At 41.5% G+C, this 14,936-nt stretch overlaps 1 protein-coding gene across 23 annotated transcripts in view; it reads left to right on the top strand.

Annotated features, from left to right (window-relative positions):
- Positions 1-14,936, top strand: part of Asph (aspartate beta-hydroxylase) — a 230,008-nt gene that overhangs the window by 51,935 nt on the left and 163,137 nt on the right. For 8 of the 23 annotated variants that reach the window (XM_042270857.2, XM_076563917.1, XM_076563916.1 and 5 more), the window contains 2 exons: positions 919-1,098; positions 8,009-8,050. The exons of 7 other annotated variants lie outside the window; for them this stretch is intronic. In XM_042270857.2, coding sequence (XP_042126791.2) covers positions 919-1,098; positions 8,009-8,050 — 222 coding nt within the window. Of the gene's footprint in view, positions 1-918; positions 3,269-8,008; positions 8,051-10,337; positions 10,971-14,936 lie in introns of those variants that run through there. 8 more of the 23 variants (XM_076563927.1, XM_006974921.4, XM_006974923.4 and 5 more) reach the window with 3 other exon arrangements.

Consider the following 14,936-nt stretch of genomic DNA (forward strand, 5'->3'; position numbering starts at 1 on the left):
TGTGTTGTAGAGCCTGGAATGACCAGGCTTTAGTTACAAAGGCTCCAAGGTTCTGAGGTTCATATTCTTCCTGTTGGAACTGCCATTTGCTTTTCTTCCTCAAATTGCTGGGCTGTTCAGTGTGCAGTGCACTGATTTGATATCTCCAGAGTCTTTCCCTTCCCCTGGCCATTTCCCTGCTGGAGAAAAACATGACGATTTACACATTGATTTCTTCTATTCGGGGCCCTGTTTGGCCACAGTGCTTAGAAAACAGCAGACACCAGGAGTCTTTGCAGTAAGAGCTCCTCCTCTCATGGCTGAGGGGAAGAGCAGTTAGGGATGTCCCCCTGCGGCTGGCTGCCAGAGCCTTCCACAGAGGTCTTAGAGGCAGGCAGAGAGGATGATTAGTTTTAACTATTGAGCAGACTGGGAGGGCCGTGAGTCAGTGGTACGAGTGCTGTTCCACTAACCGGTTTAGGAGTTTGATGTGCATTACATATTTGCGTGTCTGGATGCCCCCCTGAGATGCTGCAGACTCGAATCCTGGTGGCTTGCTTGCTCAGAGCGCCCACGGTTTACTCCAGCGTGGATGATCAGCTCTGGTTCATCACTGAGCAGTTTGGAGGTTTGTTCTCTGGTATTTCTGTTCACTCTTCCTATCACTGTGTACAGAGTTTGGTGACACATTTTACCCGTTTTGACACCCGAGGCTCCAGTGGGAAAGAGGTAAAACTGCGGAGCTGGGAGGAGCGTGAGGTCGGTGGGGTGGACGGAGACTCGAAGTGTGCTTCTTAGCTGATTACTTTCTACATTACCTTTCCGTAAGCCTGTGACCACGATGCACCTCCCTTTTAAGATCGCGCTGCCTAAGCTTAACCTTTTCCACCTAACTGGTCTTCTCGTTTTCTCTTTCTCTCTTCCTTTATTCTTATGTAGGCCTGACCAAAGATGGCAGTAATGAAAATATTGATTCTCTTGAGGAAGTCCTTAATATTTTAGCCGAGGAAAGTTCAGATTGGTTTTATGGTTTCCTCTCATTTCTCTATGATATAATGACTCCTTTTGAAATGCTAGAAGAAGAAGAAGAGGAAAGCGACGCTACAGATGGTGTTGATGGTACGTCGCAGAATGAAGGGGTTCAGGGAAAGACCTGTGTCATTTTGGATTTGCATAATCAGTAACTTCAGGGAATGAAGGCACTGGGTTGTCGAATGGAGCAGCCTCCTCCTCCTCTCTCTTTGCTTATGCAGGGCTCACCATGTGGGGCAGTTGTGACTTCATGATAAATGTCAACCATGTGATCCTGCCCAGTCCAGCCACTTAGCTAGAGCCTCGCTTGGCTCCTTCCGTGCCCGGGAAGGAGCTGGCTCCCCTCATGCCTGTAGCTGTTCACGGAGTGCACCGGAAGTGATGTTCTTAGCATAATTGGTTTCTGTATCGTTTGATTTCCACTTCTGTATTCACTAAACTGAACTGGGAATTGTGTTGTAGTTAACCCTTGACGCCTGTCTTCCTAACACTCCAATGGTAGTTCTAAGGGGAGTGATTCTCAAACTATTCCTGGCATGACTAACAACGTTAAATGCTTCTCTGTTGATCTCTAACTTGCCTGCTGTATGGTGATGGCTCTTTAAGAAGCTGGTACATTTTAATCTGTAATTTGTTTAAGTTCATTGACTTGTGATATAAGTTCCTACAAACTTATTAAAGTTCTGTATTAATGGTGCTTTTGATATAATTTGAGAATAATCCCATGTTTTTGCCTTAGGGTAGTGAAGTTTCTGAATTTAGATACTAACAGGTCTGAATATGTCTATTTCTGAAATCAGAATTTATTTTAAATTTCATTTTCAAATATACATACAGAGAAGGTATTTGTAATTTTTTTTTAAGGTAGGCCTATTATAAGAAGGGGAAGTGAGAATGTGCGTCTTATATTATGTTGTACATATTAAAACTATCTATCCTGAATTAGTCTTTTTCCATTTTTTCCTTTCATTAACTTATTAGCTGTTGATTTCAGGGTTAGGTATAATATAATGCTTAGATTTATAAATTAAATTTATTGAAGTAGTCATTCATTTTCAAGAGAAATATTTTTTCCCACTAAGAATGTAGCGATAACATTGACTTAGCTTTTGAAAACTGTTTGCTTCATTAATACAGAAGCAGTTATTTAGCTGCATATGGATCCACTGATGGAAACGACTTCCTTAGTTTCCCAGTGACCTCCCTTATGACTAGAATAGAGTGTCACCTGAGGTATTCACTCTTGCTGCTTTTGGAGGGACAATTAGGATGTTTAGCTCCCTCTGGGAATCTCTAAAATTTGGCTCAGCATTGGGTCCTCATGCATTTTAAACTGGAATACACTGGTGTTTTAGACAATTTGATTTAAGTATCATTTTCAAATATTCTTTGTTTTTATATATTTACTTTCAAGTAAGTAGCTCACCCATTTGTTCTGGGGATAATGTGGCTCCTTTTATTTCATGGTTATGAAATGCTGTCTAAAGTTAGTTCCTGGAATCAGAACACAGGGATTCACTCTCTCCTAACCATATCTACTTTTATATGTGGTTACATGTGCCATTCATGGACCGTGATTTCTCAAAGCTTAAATGGTTGTTAAGACTAGTTTTTCTCATTCTTGTGTTCAAGCAGTACGTTTTACTATGTTAGTGTGGCCTTGGTCACCAAGGCATTTGATACGCAAATATACAAGCACTTCAGTTAACCTTCAGCGAAGCAGTAAAAGGAGTATTCTTTGATAATCTTTCTCAAGACCATATCTTGATCCACTTTTCATTTGAACATTGTGAAATAATCAAAGGTTGTTAGTTTTAAATTCACAATTTTAGGTCCTACACTTAATAAAAGTCACTGATTCATATTGCTGAGAATTGTTTTTCAAAGCAATTTTGTTCTTGTGTAATGACTACTAACTATGTTATGGTGTTTTAGTCAGAAGTGAATAATTAAGTTTCTGTGTTAAAAGTGTTTGTAATTAATTTCTCATTAGGTTTTGCATTGCCATGATACTAATGCACATTTTATGTACAGAAATTAATTATGCCCAATTTCTCAATTGTAAACAAGTGTGTAACATGGTAACTTCTTGACAATTTAATACCACCTTTAATCATTCCGTTTAAGAAGCTTTCAGTGATGATAAAATCCAGGTAGCTGATGAACCCCTTACTTCTGTGACTTCCTTCAACTTGTGTCTAGGGCTCTTTGAGTGTGTGTATGATAAAGAATAAAATTATTGGCAAAAATGTGGTGTAAAGAAAACAACTTCTCAAGTGTTATTGATGACATGTATCTTAAGTTGTGATTGGCTAAGGCTTTACTTTATAATTTTGTTTCATGAGATATTGTCTTAGTCCATATCTTAAACTTATGGGCTTACTTCGAAAGGTACCTTTGTATTCTGTATATTTGAGTGTTTATTTAGTTACAGAGTTGTAAATTACTATATTCACTCTGCTTTTTCAGTTTTGATCATCTAAAAAAAACTGGCTTGTGCTGTGCAGTCCATGTAGCATGGGCTCCAGAGTGCTTGTTCCTGGGGGGTGGGGGGAGCGGGGGCTGGAGATTCCCTTGTGGTCCTTTGGCTACTTTCACCAGGGCTCTTCTCTCCCTTGGAGTGGGAGTGCTGGGAGGAAGCCCCTGCAGGAGTGTTTTCGAGGAGCTGACTGTACTAACTCAGAAGCCTGGCTGTCAGTGTGCTGCTGTGTGGATCCTGCTGCAGAAGCCACATGGATGGAGTGCTAGCTTGAGTCTTTCTCTCTACAAATGGCCCCCTGCCTTGCACAGCCCCATCCAGACATGTAAGATAAGACTTTTCTGTGTTTGGACCCTGATTGGCTTGTATTTATCCTTAGTTGTTCTGACTACACACTGTTTCCTCAGCCCTTTTCATATTAGCAACTTTGAAGAACCGCAGAAGCAGATAGAGAGAGGCACAGCCCTGCTGTTGACCTCATTGCTGAGCAGTGCCTCATGGGGATTGATATTCACAGCCCTCTATAAAATGTAAAACAAGCTGTGGAGAGAGCTGTGGAATTTCCTTTTGTCATGATGTATATTGGAACACTGAACAAGGAATTCAGTGACTATGTTCATGGCATTGGGTGGTAGGACCAGCATGCCATATTTTTCTTATATTTGCTGAAGTAAACTTGTCATACCCTCGGGTATTTACCAGCTAGATTGAGGACTACTTGGACCTAGCAGGTGGGTCTTTGGCTCTATTTGACACTTCATTGCTGAGTCCAACATGTGGCATCCATTATTTCAAATCACATCACTTACTGATGTTAGTCCCATGACTAATGTGGAGGAGCCTCGGGTGTTTCCATTGTGTACTAAAAACGCCGAAGTTTCTTCTTTTCAAAATAGAAATAATAATGAAAGTTTTTACCACCACCACTCCCCCCCCCCCCCCCCCCCCCCCCCGCCCCAGATAAATGGCATTTTGAACTTTTCTCAGTGACTTGGCAATGCTAACAACACAGGTCCTCGGTGGTCTCCTCACTCGCTCACCAGTGTGCTTGAGTCCGCTTTCGTTGCCTCTGTCTGTCCTTTAGCTGTGTGTCTTCATTCCGCTTTCACCCATCTTACTGAGCTGGTGAGGTTACTGCTGTCTTCACTGGCAGATTTCTTGAGTAGTGTCATTCCAGGTCTTAAGAAGGAAACAGGGGCAGAGTCTCTGCACTCATTTCTCCAAGACAGAAGTTGAGCAGTCCTATCTACTGATCCACTAGATCATACCTCAGAACTCTGGTTTTGCGTATTCCAAATTGGGAAGTGTTCTGTGTAGGAAGGGGGAAGGTGAGAATCTGAGATGCACACTGATCCGTCTCTTCAGAGACAGTGGGAATGATCAGGTGACCTCGGTGGGAAGGACAGGTACCTGTAGTCTGAAGGAGCTACTTGGATGTCTTAATAGAGCCAGCCTTCTAAAGTCCTGTTTTCTGCAAGTGGTAAAACCATGGATCCAACTGTTGGCTTAATCGTTGATACATTTTAATGTCATAGCAGACATTACATTTTGAGAATGTCTTTGTAGTAATGCCTCTGTGGCAGTTGCCAAAAGAGGGTAAATTGGGCAGGTTCTAAGTGAAGAACGTAAGACATTTTTTTTTTCTTTCAAATTTCTGTTCAAGAATTCCCAGTTATTAGATGGGTTAATGACAGTCACCTTAAACAACAGACTAATGACTGGGGTGGGAGGTGCGGGGAGGAATGTGGACCACTTTTTTGTTTTGTTTTGTTTTACATTCTCTTAATGTTTCCATTCGACTTCCTTAAATGACATAAAGATGGACTAAGAGTAGCAAGAGGTTTTCTTTCCTGCTCTGATAGGATTTTCTCAACAGTGCTTGGAAAGTGTTTACACTGTAGTAAATGGCATTGATGTCAAAGCTTTTATTGTTTCATAGAATTCTCTTTGTCCCTGGGGGCACTGACCTTGATAGTAAAAAGAGAAAAGCCGCTGTGTTTGTTGATGTTCCACACTGAGTCCACAGCAGCCTGAGGCAGTACATGCCAGAGTCCTGGAACTGCTGATCTGCGCCTTGTTGCTTACCTCTACTTCCTATACTGGTGTGTAAGCATCATCCACGCCCTCCTGCCTTCCAGGCTCATAGTACTCCAACCCTCAATAACATTTCTTCCCCTCATAGAATTTCTTTCTAGCCATTGCTTCTCCTTCAGCCGTTCTGTAGTATGCTGGTTGGTTCCAAACCCGAGCCTTTCCTTAGTCCACCCCAGTCTCCGCCCCAGTCTCCTCCCCAGTCTCCGCCCCAGTCTCCGCCCCAGTCTCCTCCCCAGTCTCCGCCCCAGTCTCCTCCCCAGTCTCCTCCCCAGTCTCCGCCCCAGTCTCCTCCCCAGTCTCCTCCCCAGTCTCCGCCCCAGTCTCCGCCCCAGTCTCCGCCCCAGTCTCCGCCCCAGTCTCCTCCCCGTCATTCTCCCCATAGCTCAGCTGCCTATTCCTCTATGCCTTTCCTGCTTACCTCCCCATCTTCACAGCACACAGACTCAGCCAAACACTTCAAACTGTGTTCCTTGTCTCCTTCTAGTCTCTGGAATTGCCTGTTGCATCACTTTTCCTGATGCATTAGGGGAGACCCTCCTGAACAAGCTGGGTCTTGAGGTTGCCATTCTTTGTTAGGGCCATTGCCTTTTCTAGAAAACTCAACCTCAAGAGGCTCAGGTGACAGGAACCAACATTTTCTCTAGAAACACAGTGTGATAGTTGTCCTAATCTTTTCATCTAAAAAAAATCCCTCTGAAGTCACAGGCTTGTGTGTGTGTGTGTGTGTGTGTGTGTGTGTGTGTGTAGCTCAGAAAAAGTCATTTAAATGGATGCCTAGAAATGTGTGTGGTTGCACTTGGATGTTCTTTTTTTGAGGCCTTTCACCAGATCTAAAGTTTGAAGTGTAGTGCTTTTTCTTAAGGTTTTACGACGCTGACATTAATCCAGCATTCTGGATTGTTGGTGATTAAGATTTAACTCTGGCATTTCATCAGTGTAGCCCATTTGGGCTCTAATGAATAGGTTTGGGGAGTAGATTGTCTGATCATCCCCCCCTGCCCCCTTACATTTTAGTGGGAGCCTGTGCTGCCATGGAAACAGTATGCAGCATTGGAAGAGGGCATCTACAGTCCTAGACTACAGATGCTATCGTCCTTTTATACATTAGAAAGTGTTCACGTATTTAAAGGTTAGTGTTACAGAAGTAGGTTTAGTATTTATTCTGAATTAACTAAACTTGTTAAGAAGTGCTCCTTGGCAGTATTTGTTGTAGTGGTACACTGTTATTTATATGTTTAAAGGAATCAAGTTCTGCCTTTGGAAAGTAACTGTTCTCTGCTGCTGCTATCAGTCAGGTCTCCTGTGTGTGACAGCCACAGCCACAGACAGCAGTTAGCTAATCACTCCTCCCTCCCTCCCTCCCTCCCTCCCTCCCTCCCTCCCTCCCTCCCTCCCTTCATTCCTCTCTTCCCTCCCTCCCTCCATTCATCCTTTTTCTCCTGATTGAAGCCAATGGCATGGTATCCTCAGATCTCCCCTCTCCAGAACAATGACCATTCTCAGCTGGGCTATCTTATTTGATGGACACAGCTGACTACAAGCAGAGAAAGGGGAGGAAGTTAAGAATGGAGGGAGTGAACAACAAAACCAACATAAGAACACCCCATTCCATACACGGAGTGGTTGGAGTTTGGGGAAACAGGACGGATACTGTAGTGTTTAGTATGGGTAAACCGCATGGTTTAGGGGCTTCTGCTTGATACTTCCCTGACTTAGCTGTTGGGTAATCAGTTCTAAAAACCTCCCCGTCACATGGTAAGAACTGTGTCTCCTACTTGATACACCACTTTAGAAAGCTTGCCAACATGTGTATATAAAATAACATTTATGTGAGTGGGAAATAGAAAAGGAAAATCAATTGAGATGTAAGTACATTCCTGTTGGAAGAGAGTATGCTGAAAGCATATAGTATTGATGTTTGTTACAGGGTGAAAAGGAAACCCATTATCATAACTGATTTCCCAAGAGTGAAAGTAGAAAACGGTTGTAAAGATTTTAGAGTAACAAGTTAATAGGACTCACATAATAATGTATTGTTTGCTTATGTAACTTTAAAACATTAAATTTGAAATGATAGAGAAAAACAGTGCTTGTTCAATAAAATTGTACCAGAATAGCTGTTGTGGATAGCAGTGGTGATGCCATAGGGGAATGGATCATCTGTGCAGAGACAGCCATGGCAGTGGCAAAGCCAAAGAGTCTCAACCTGTGCAGTTAGGATGCTATCTGGTCCATAGGTTAGTTATAATTCCTTCTCTTAAGACTGTTTTATGACTGATGTTTGTTTACTGTCCTCTGAATGGTAGATGTAAGTACTTTAATTTGTATCATAGAAACATCAGTTTAAACTAATTTATAGGTACTGATTTTTAATTTCCTCAACATTTTGTCTTCCTAACCTTTCTATCTTGTAAATACCAACAGAAGAACCTGGTGGGTTAGCCAAGAGGAAAACTAAGGCTAAAGGTATTATTTTCTGTTTTTTCAACCAGCCGCTAGTGAATCAACTTCATGCTTGATGGAAATGCAGCCACAGTTAATAATATCGCTTTTTGATTTGGGCGTTCTGTGTTATGAACAGCTTTTTGAAGACTAAATTGAAGACTTTTGCTTTCTCTAGCTAGCCAGCAATTGTAATTAATTTCCTTTTCATGTTATCAGATCTTTCTAATAGCTTGTAGATTAAGAGTTTATCAAAATAGCTGACTACATTTGTTGGAATGCGCCTATTAAATTTATATATGCAGATTTTACCTTGCTTCCTAAATCTTTCATGGTCTGAATTTTTGAAATTAATGTACAATTATGAATCCATCAGCGATTGATTTAATTTCTTCGTAGGCTACAAGGATACTGTCCTAAAACACAATAAAAGATAGTGTGATCTAATACTAAAAGTTAGGTTTATAACATAGAGCACTGAGTTACTGGTGTAGAATTTGCTGTGTTTGGTATTCTAATGCATTAAAATTGCTATCTTTGTGTACTATTGTATGTAGACTAACACTGCATCATTACTGCCTGTGTATCCTCACTTGTAAACCATGATGTTCTTTAAGAAGAAAGGGCATGGAAGACATGCATGGTTTTTTTTTTTTTTTAATATTTGGACAGTTTCTGCGTGCAATGCTTGGCATACTTGTAAACTTTTGGCATGTTTAAGTCATTGATATATAAGACTTTTGCTATGGGATATGCAGGATTTTAAATTTACGTTTTCAAATGAGGATGAGGATGAGAAATTTTAGCTTTTAGCCCGTATCTCACCAAAATAACTCCCAAGAAGAAAATAATTTTTATCATTTTATTCTCATGTAAGCAATGTTAAACTAAATTGCCAGTAAATTATAATTTTACCTCTCCTGATCTCTCAAGACAATTTAAGCATTAAAGGTTTAATTTTTAAAAAGTGCACTACAGAGTAAGGCCTGATAGCAGTGTGTGGGCCTTTTCTGAAGCCTGTGAAGTGAGATGCAGACGGCCAGGTGGTCTGTATGAATTTCAAGCTGTATCTTTACAGAGTCAATGAAATTTTTGTTAATGGAAACTCCAGATAGACTGTCTTTTGTGAGCACCACACATCCAGAGTTCACCTTGAATGCCTTTCGTATTATATGAATTTTAGATAAATTTGTTAGGGCAGATATCTTTCACATTTTAATATTTAGACCTTTCATTTTATTTGTGACTGCTTAAATGCTGCGTATATGGCAAGAACCTCGTATAATTTCCTGATGAAAGCAGGCATTGAAATGTGAACTTTCGTAACTGCTCAGTTAAACTTTAAAAAGTATTGTGAAAGCAGTTTTTTTTTTTTTTTTTTTGATTTTTCGAGACAGGGTTTCTCTGTGTAGCTTTGAGCCTTTTCTGAGATTCACTTGGTAGCCCGGGCTGGCCTCGAACTCACAGAGATCTGCCTGGCTCTGCCTCCCGAGTGCGGGGATTAAAGGCGTGGTCCACCACCACCACCACCACCACCACCACCACCACCACCACCACCACCACCACCACCACCACCTGGCTGTGAAAAGCAGGATTTAATGTGAGCTTTGGAAGTCCTGTACTTCCTGTTTTACTTCACTCTCTCCGTAAGTGCTGGAGGACATGTACATTGGCTTGTATGGTCTTCCGTAAATTAACAGGAAGATGTACTTAAAGGAATACTGATTACGTGAAGTTGACCGTAAACATAAAAATATTCAGTTTCCATTATAAATGTTACAGATAACAAATTTGAAAATGTATACATGTTGATTTTTTTTTTTTTTGCTGCCAAGAATCAAATGATATTTAATTTATTTGTGCACCTTTTTTTTTCCTTCAAGGCCCATAAACTTAACTGTTAAGGACATAACACTTTGTTCAAGCTGAAAATTGTAATTATCTTTGTATAAAAACAAGTTTCTCAGCACCTTCATCCCTTTACTTGTGACAGTGTAGTTAGGAGTTAGCTCTTCACTGCCCTTACGGATGGGTTCACTTTGTTCATATTGCATGCCAGCCTGTGTTGACACAAGTCAAACTATATTTTAACCTGGAAAGATAAGATGAGATATTCCCAGGATTCCTTTCATAGCTACTATTTTATAGAGGTTTATGTACCTTTTTAGACAATGTTTGAGCTAGTAGACTAACTTCTGAATGAGAGCTTTCCAGTGAGTCGGGACAAGACAGTGCTTTACCTCTGAGGTGCCCTTGGAGGATTTCGGTAGTATCAGTAAACATTTTTTCCTTTGATTGGGAAACCTGAAAGCTAAAGAATCCAGCAAAGAAGAGCTTAAGAAGGAGAGAGAGAAGGCTGTGCCTGGCAAGAGTGAAGAGAGAAACAGGGGGAGGAAGAAGGAGGATGAACGGAAGGGGAAGAAGGGTGACCCAGATACATCCCGGAAAGCATCTCCTAGAGGTAAGAAAGACAGAGAAAAGGAGAAAGCCAGCCCAGACAGAAGTGCTAAATCCAAGGAAAACTGGAAAAAAGCAACAGAGACAGAGACGAAGGCAGTTCCTAGTAAAGTGTCTTCCAGAGACAAAGGCGACCGGAAGGGAAGAAGTCCTTCCGGGCTTGCTCACGTGGCAAAGGAAAGTAACCAGAAGAGAAAGAACTGAAAGAAAGAACTGCCATCACCACCCAACAGCGGTGATGGTCTTGACTCGGGTTTGCTGCTACAGGGCAGAGAAGATTGGGATTTCTCTGATTGGGGAGGACGATACATATTAGTTTTATGTGTTTATTGGTGCTCAATAAGTAACTTCTGTGAAACAAATATTCTTTGTCATGCTTCTAAGTTAAAAAAGAAATGAAAATTTGCAAATGTTATAAAATGTAAGAACTTCTGTTTTTATTGCTATATTGACCATGTATTCAGATTAAATATGTGTATAATGTGAATTGTAATGGTTTTATTAATATATTAAGAACTCCCATTGGAGTGAGTAAGACTCGGAAGGTTTGAGCAGGGTTTCTGTGCAGGGAGGTCCTGAGTTCGGTAGGGCTTCCCGCCCTACCCCTTCCTGCCTGTCTGAAGGCTCTTTCCACTCCCAGCTCTCCCAGCAGCCCCAGGCTGGCTGCCTCCGGAACCCCTCCCTCCCTCCCTCGTTCACCCTCAGGCTCCTTTCAAGTTCCCTCTCCCTTCTACCTCCATCTCTTGCACTTTCTGTCCAGGTTCAGCTGTCCTCACCTTAGAACCGTCTCGTGACTTCCTGTCCCCCTAGACCTCCTCAGTCACCCTCCCCAGCCTCCCTGTCTTCCCCGCTGTTTTCACCCCTTCTTTCCATTACATGAAACAAAACCAGAAAACCTTGTTCACTCCCCACCGGACACACCATTCTGAGTCCTGCATGTTGTCAAGAATTCAAGTCTTATCAAGGAGAGCATTTCTAACTGCATCTGTTTATGTCAGCTTCATCGACTCTGAATCATCAGAAGTTCACTTCATTGTGGTATTTGTACGGTACACTGTTTTTCAGTTGCTGTGATTGGATGGCATATATTTTTATGGGTGTATCATGATTATTTACCATTTCCAAAGAACCACAAGTTTGAGGTCAGAGTTTAGCCCAACATAAGCAGCTAATAAAGTAAATCTTAATGAGAGAGATGTTTCTACATGGTGTGTGCTGGTCTGTGCATGATGCTTAAATCTATCATTAGATTATGTGTTGATTAAAAAGTCTGAGCCAGGCGTGGTGCCTCATGCTGTAATCCCAACACTTTGGAAGTGGAGGCACAAGGACCAGGAATTTGAGGTCATCCTTGGCTACATAGGCCAGCCTGGGCTATGTTAAGACCCTGTCTCAAACAAACAAACAAAAATAATAGTAAATAAAACTAACCTGATGACAGAATAAAAAAATGCTATCAAGAAGATTTTAATTTTTAAAATTAATTTACTTTTTTCTATGAAGAGCTTAGAAATAAGACACTTTTTGGCCTAGTTCAAAGGTACTAAAACTGAATATGAGTAAACGTAAATGTTTTCTGAACAAACATTTCTTTTCTTTCTTAAAAGCCAGCAGCTTTTGCTACTTTTGAACACCTAAACATTAAGCTGTGAGAAATCACAGCTCACACAAGTGAATCACAACAAAGGAGACTTTCTAGACACACACCGAAATCTCTATTATATTCTTGGGCTAAACACTAGGCCCAAAGAATTTCAGAGTGTGATGACTTGATTCTCCGTGTTGGTAGTCAGGATCTTGTGTTTTTGTTTTTTGTTTTGTTTTCATCAAATAGCAAAGCACATACACAAAACCAGGGAGTCTGTGGCCCTTTTGACTGTAGCTTCAGGTTGATGGATTCCACAGTTCAGATGTGTGGTAAGAGAGTCTTCCTACTTCTGTTTCCAAAATCTTGGCCCGGCAGATTTGGCCTATTTTATTTCTTATAAAATACAAGCACATGGCAGATAAGGAGACTTCAACAGTCCTGAGAGACATTGTCTTTAGTTTTCTGTGGGGTTCTGGAGGAACATACTCCTTAGGAGAATCTGCTAAACATTTTTTGTGAACTACTTAAATATGAATTTGGGGTGGGGCATGATTGAGTGACAGAAAGCTTTTTAACATATTCCCTCATGAAATGGCCTCTGGGACACCTGAGAACTTGCCAGGATAAGTGAAATAGGAAACCTACCCATGCGTTACAGTTACAGGGCCTTCAAAGCATAACCTGATGCTAGATCTTTCTGTTGAGATAGGTAATTTAATTAAAGAAATTACTTCCAAGCAATTAAATGATGTTTTCCCTACAAGTGATTCCTCCCACTCCTTGCTGGAGAAGGGCAAAGCATTTAATGGAGGCATTTTATTAATTTTACCTTGGTTTCGAAGTTCAGTGGTAAGGGGGTATAAAGTATGGAAATAATAAGTTCTAGGCAATGAGGGAGTTTTGGAAACATGACCAGCATAAGCAGGTGAGCATCACTTGTACTTGGGGAGGTGCTGTGAGCTGTTTCCGATCTAGATTTAGAAATACTTCTTCCTCTGGACAGCAGCACTCAAGAATTGAAGGAGCTCACAGCAGTGGAGGTCACAGGACAAGCGGATTATAGCACCCCGTAGAAAGACTGAAGCGTTACGCAACGCTTTCCTTTTGGGGGATGTTTGGGAGTTGGGACTTTGTTCATCCTCCCTTTCTCTGCTCTCCTCTGCCGGTCTTTCCTTTCCCTCCAGGATGCACACGGTTACACTGAATTTCCTTGCCATGCCGTCTGGTCCAGTGTATTAGCACCCAGAGTTCAGCTGAGAAGCACAGGTCAGCCAAAACCCACGCTAAGCCTTGGTGGTGAGAGCGGCCTTCCGTTCTGTTCCCCTCTCAGGCTCACTCCGCTGCTGTTCACCTGGTCATTGCTTTTCATCATGTCGCTGTCTGAAGATAATTAAAATCCTCAGGCTACCCTCGAAAGAAGTCAGCAAAAACTAACCTATGATTCTACATAGCTGGCAGCCATAAGAGTTTTGGGAAAACACTTGAAAAATCAAAACTAAATGTCTAGGTTTTTGTCACATCCCTAACATTTTACATTTTCTGAGATAATGCTATAAATTAAAAGAGAGGACATTATTTCATTAACTTTATCATAACCTTGGGGATCAGTTACATTTGAGGAACAGATATCCTTAAAGATTGCTTTATAGAAATGATTTCAGGCATGTCAGTTTCTCAGAATCGTTTCCCCCTTATCTAACATCCAGATGACATTTTCCCCAAGCATTGCAGCATTGATACTTCGCCTGCCGGTGGTGTCCTCGGTGGATTTCATTAGGTCTAAAGTCACCTGTAATCTTTTTTTTTTTTTTCATTTTACTTTGTGGTTATTTTCCGTTGTCTAATCAAACACAAACCAGTAAGCATAACTGCTTGTATTACTCTGCAGAGCTGAGTGAATTCTAGAAGTTCACAGAGAACCTGCTTTGTTAGGATCTCCTTTCCTCGTAGATTTTTACCCTCAGCTGACTGATTGCTGTGAGCATAAGAATCCCCTTTAGGTGTTTCCACTCAACAAGAGAAAGGCAATACACAAGTATGATTTTATTATTAAGTTAACTGTAGTCACTTTCCATATGCTGGGTGGGTCTTCTTATCTATTTCGTCATCTCCTAATATTCTCAAAGTTGGTGCCGTGGATTAAATTTACCATAATATGCATGTTGACCGTGGTCGTTTTTCTTACTTGTTGGTTGGTTGTGACCCCAGTGTCAGGGTGGCTGTGAGACCCACTGGAGGCTGCACATGCGTGAGCAGCCGACGCTCTCGGCTCCCCAGGTATTTCTCTGCAGAGCACTGATGATTGGTGGACCCCCGGAATCCAGTGAGGGGCTCAAGTGAGAGGCATGGGAGCAATGGCTGCCATTCCGTCTTCTGTCAACAGACTGAGAGACAAGTGCCTCCATAAAGAGTTCAGCTGGATCCATATTTTCTCCTGAGCTCAAGAGGGGAAGAGAAAATGCTAATGAATGCCACATGTGTAAGGCCTGAGAATGTTCAGCTCTCTACATGGTGTAACTGCAGTAAGGAAACAGGATTTGAAAGAAGAATAGTAAAGTGAAGTAAATTATCCCAGTTGTATGGTACCATGGAGACCTCCGGGCAGCCATGTAGAAAAGAATCTAAGTTTTGTACCCAGAACACATTTTTCCACCACGCAACTTTATACACATTAGGGGTTGTCAATGAAAACAGATTCAATCACTAACGCCTGGTTAGGCATGGGTCAGTTACTGTGTTACCATGAAAAGGCTATTCGTTACTGTTCTTCAGGAATTGGGAGCATATTTGGGTGTTTGCTGTTACTTAGGAAAGTTCTCCTGGATTCTCTTGGTGATGTGGTAAGTCCATTCCAGGTAGCTTACA

This window comes from Peromyscus maniculatus, chromosome 2, assembly GCF_049852395.1.
Source record: "Peromyscus maniculatus bairdii isolate BWxNUB_F1_BW_parent chromosome 2, HU_Pman_BW_mat_3.1, whole genome shotgun sequence".
NCBI classification, from domain to species: Eukaryota; Metazoa; Chordata; class Mammalia; order Rodentia; family Cricetidae; genus Peromyscus; species Peromyscus maniculatus.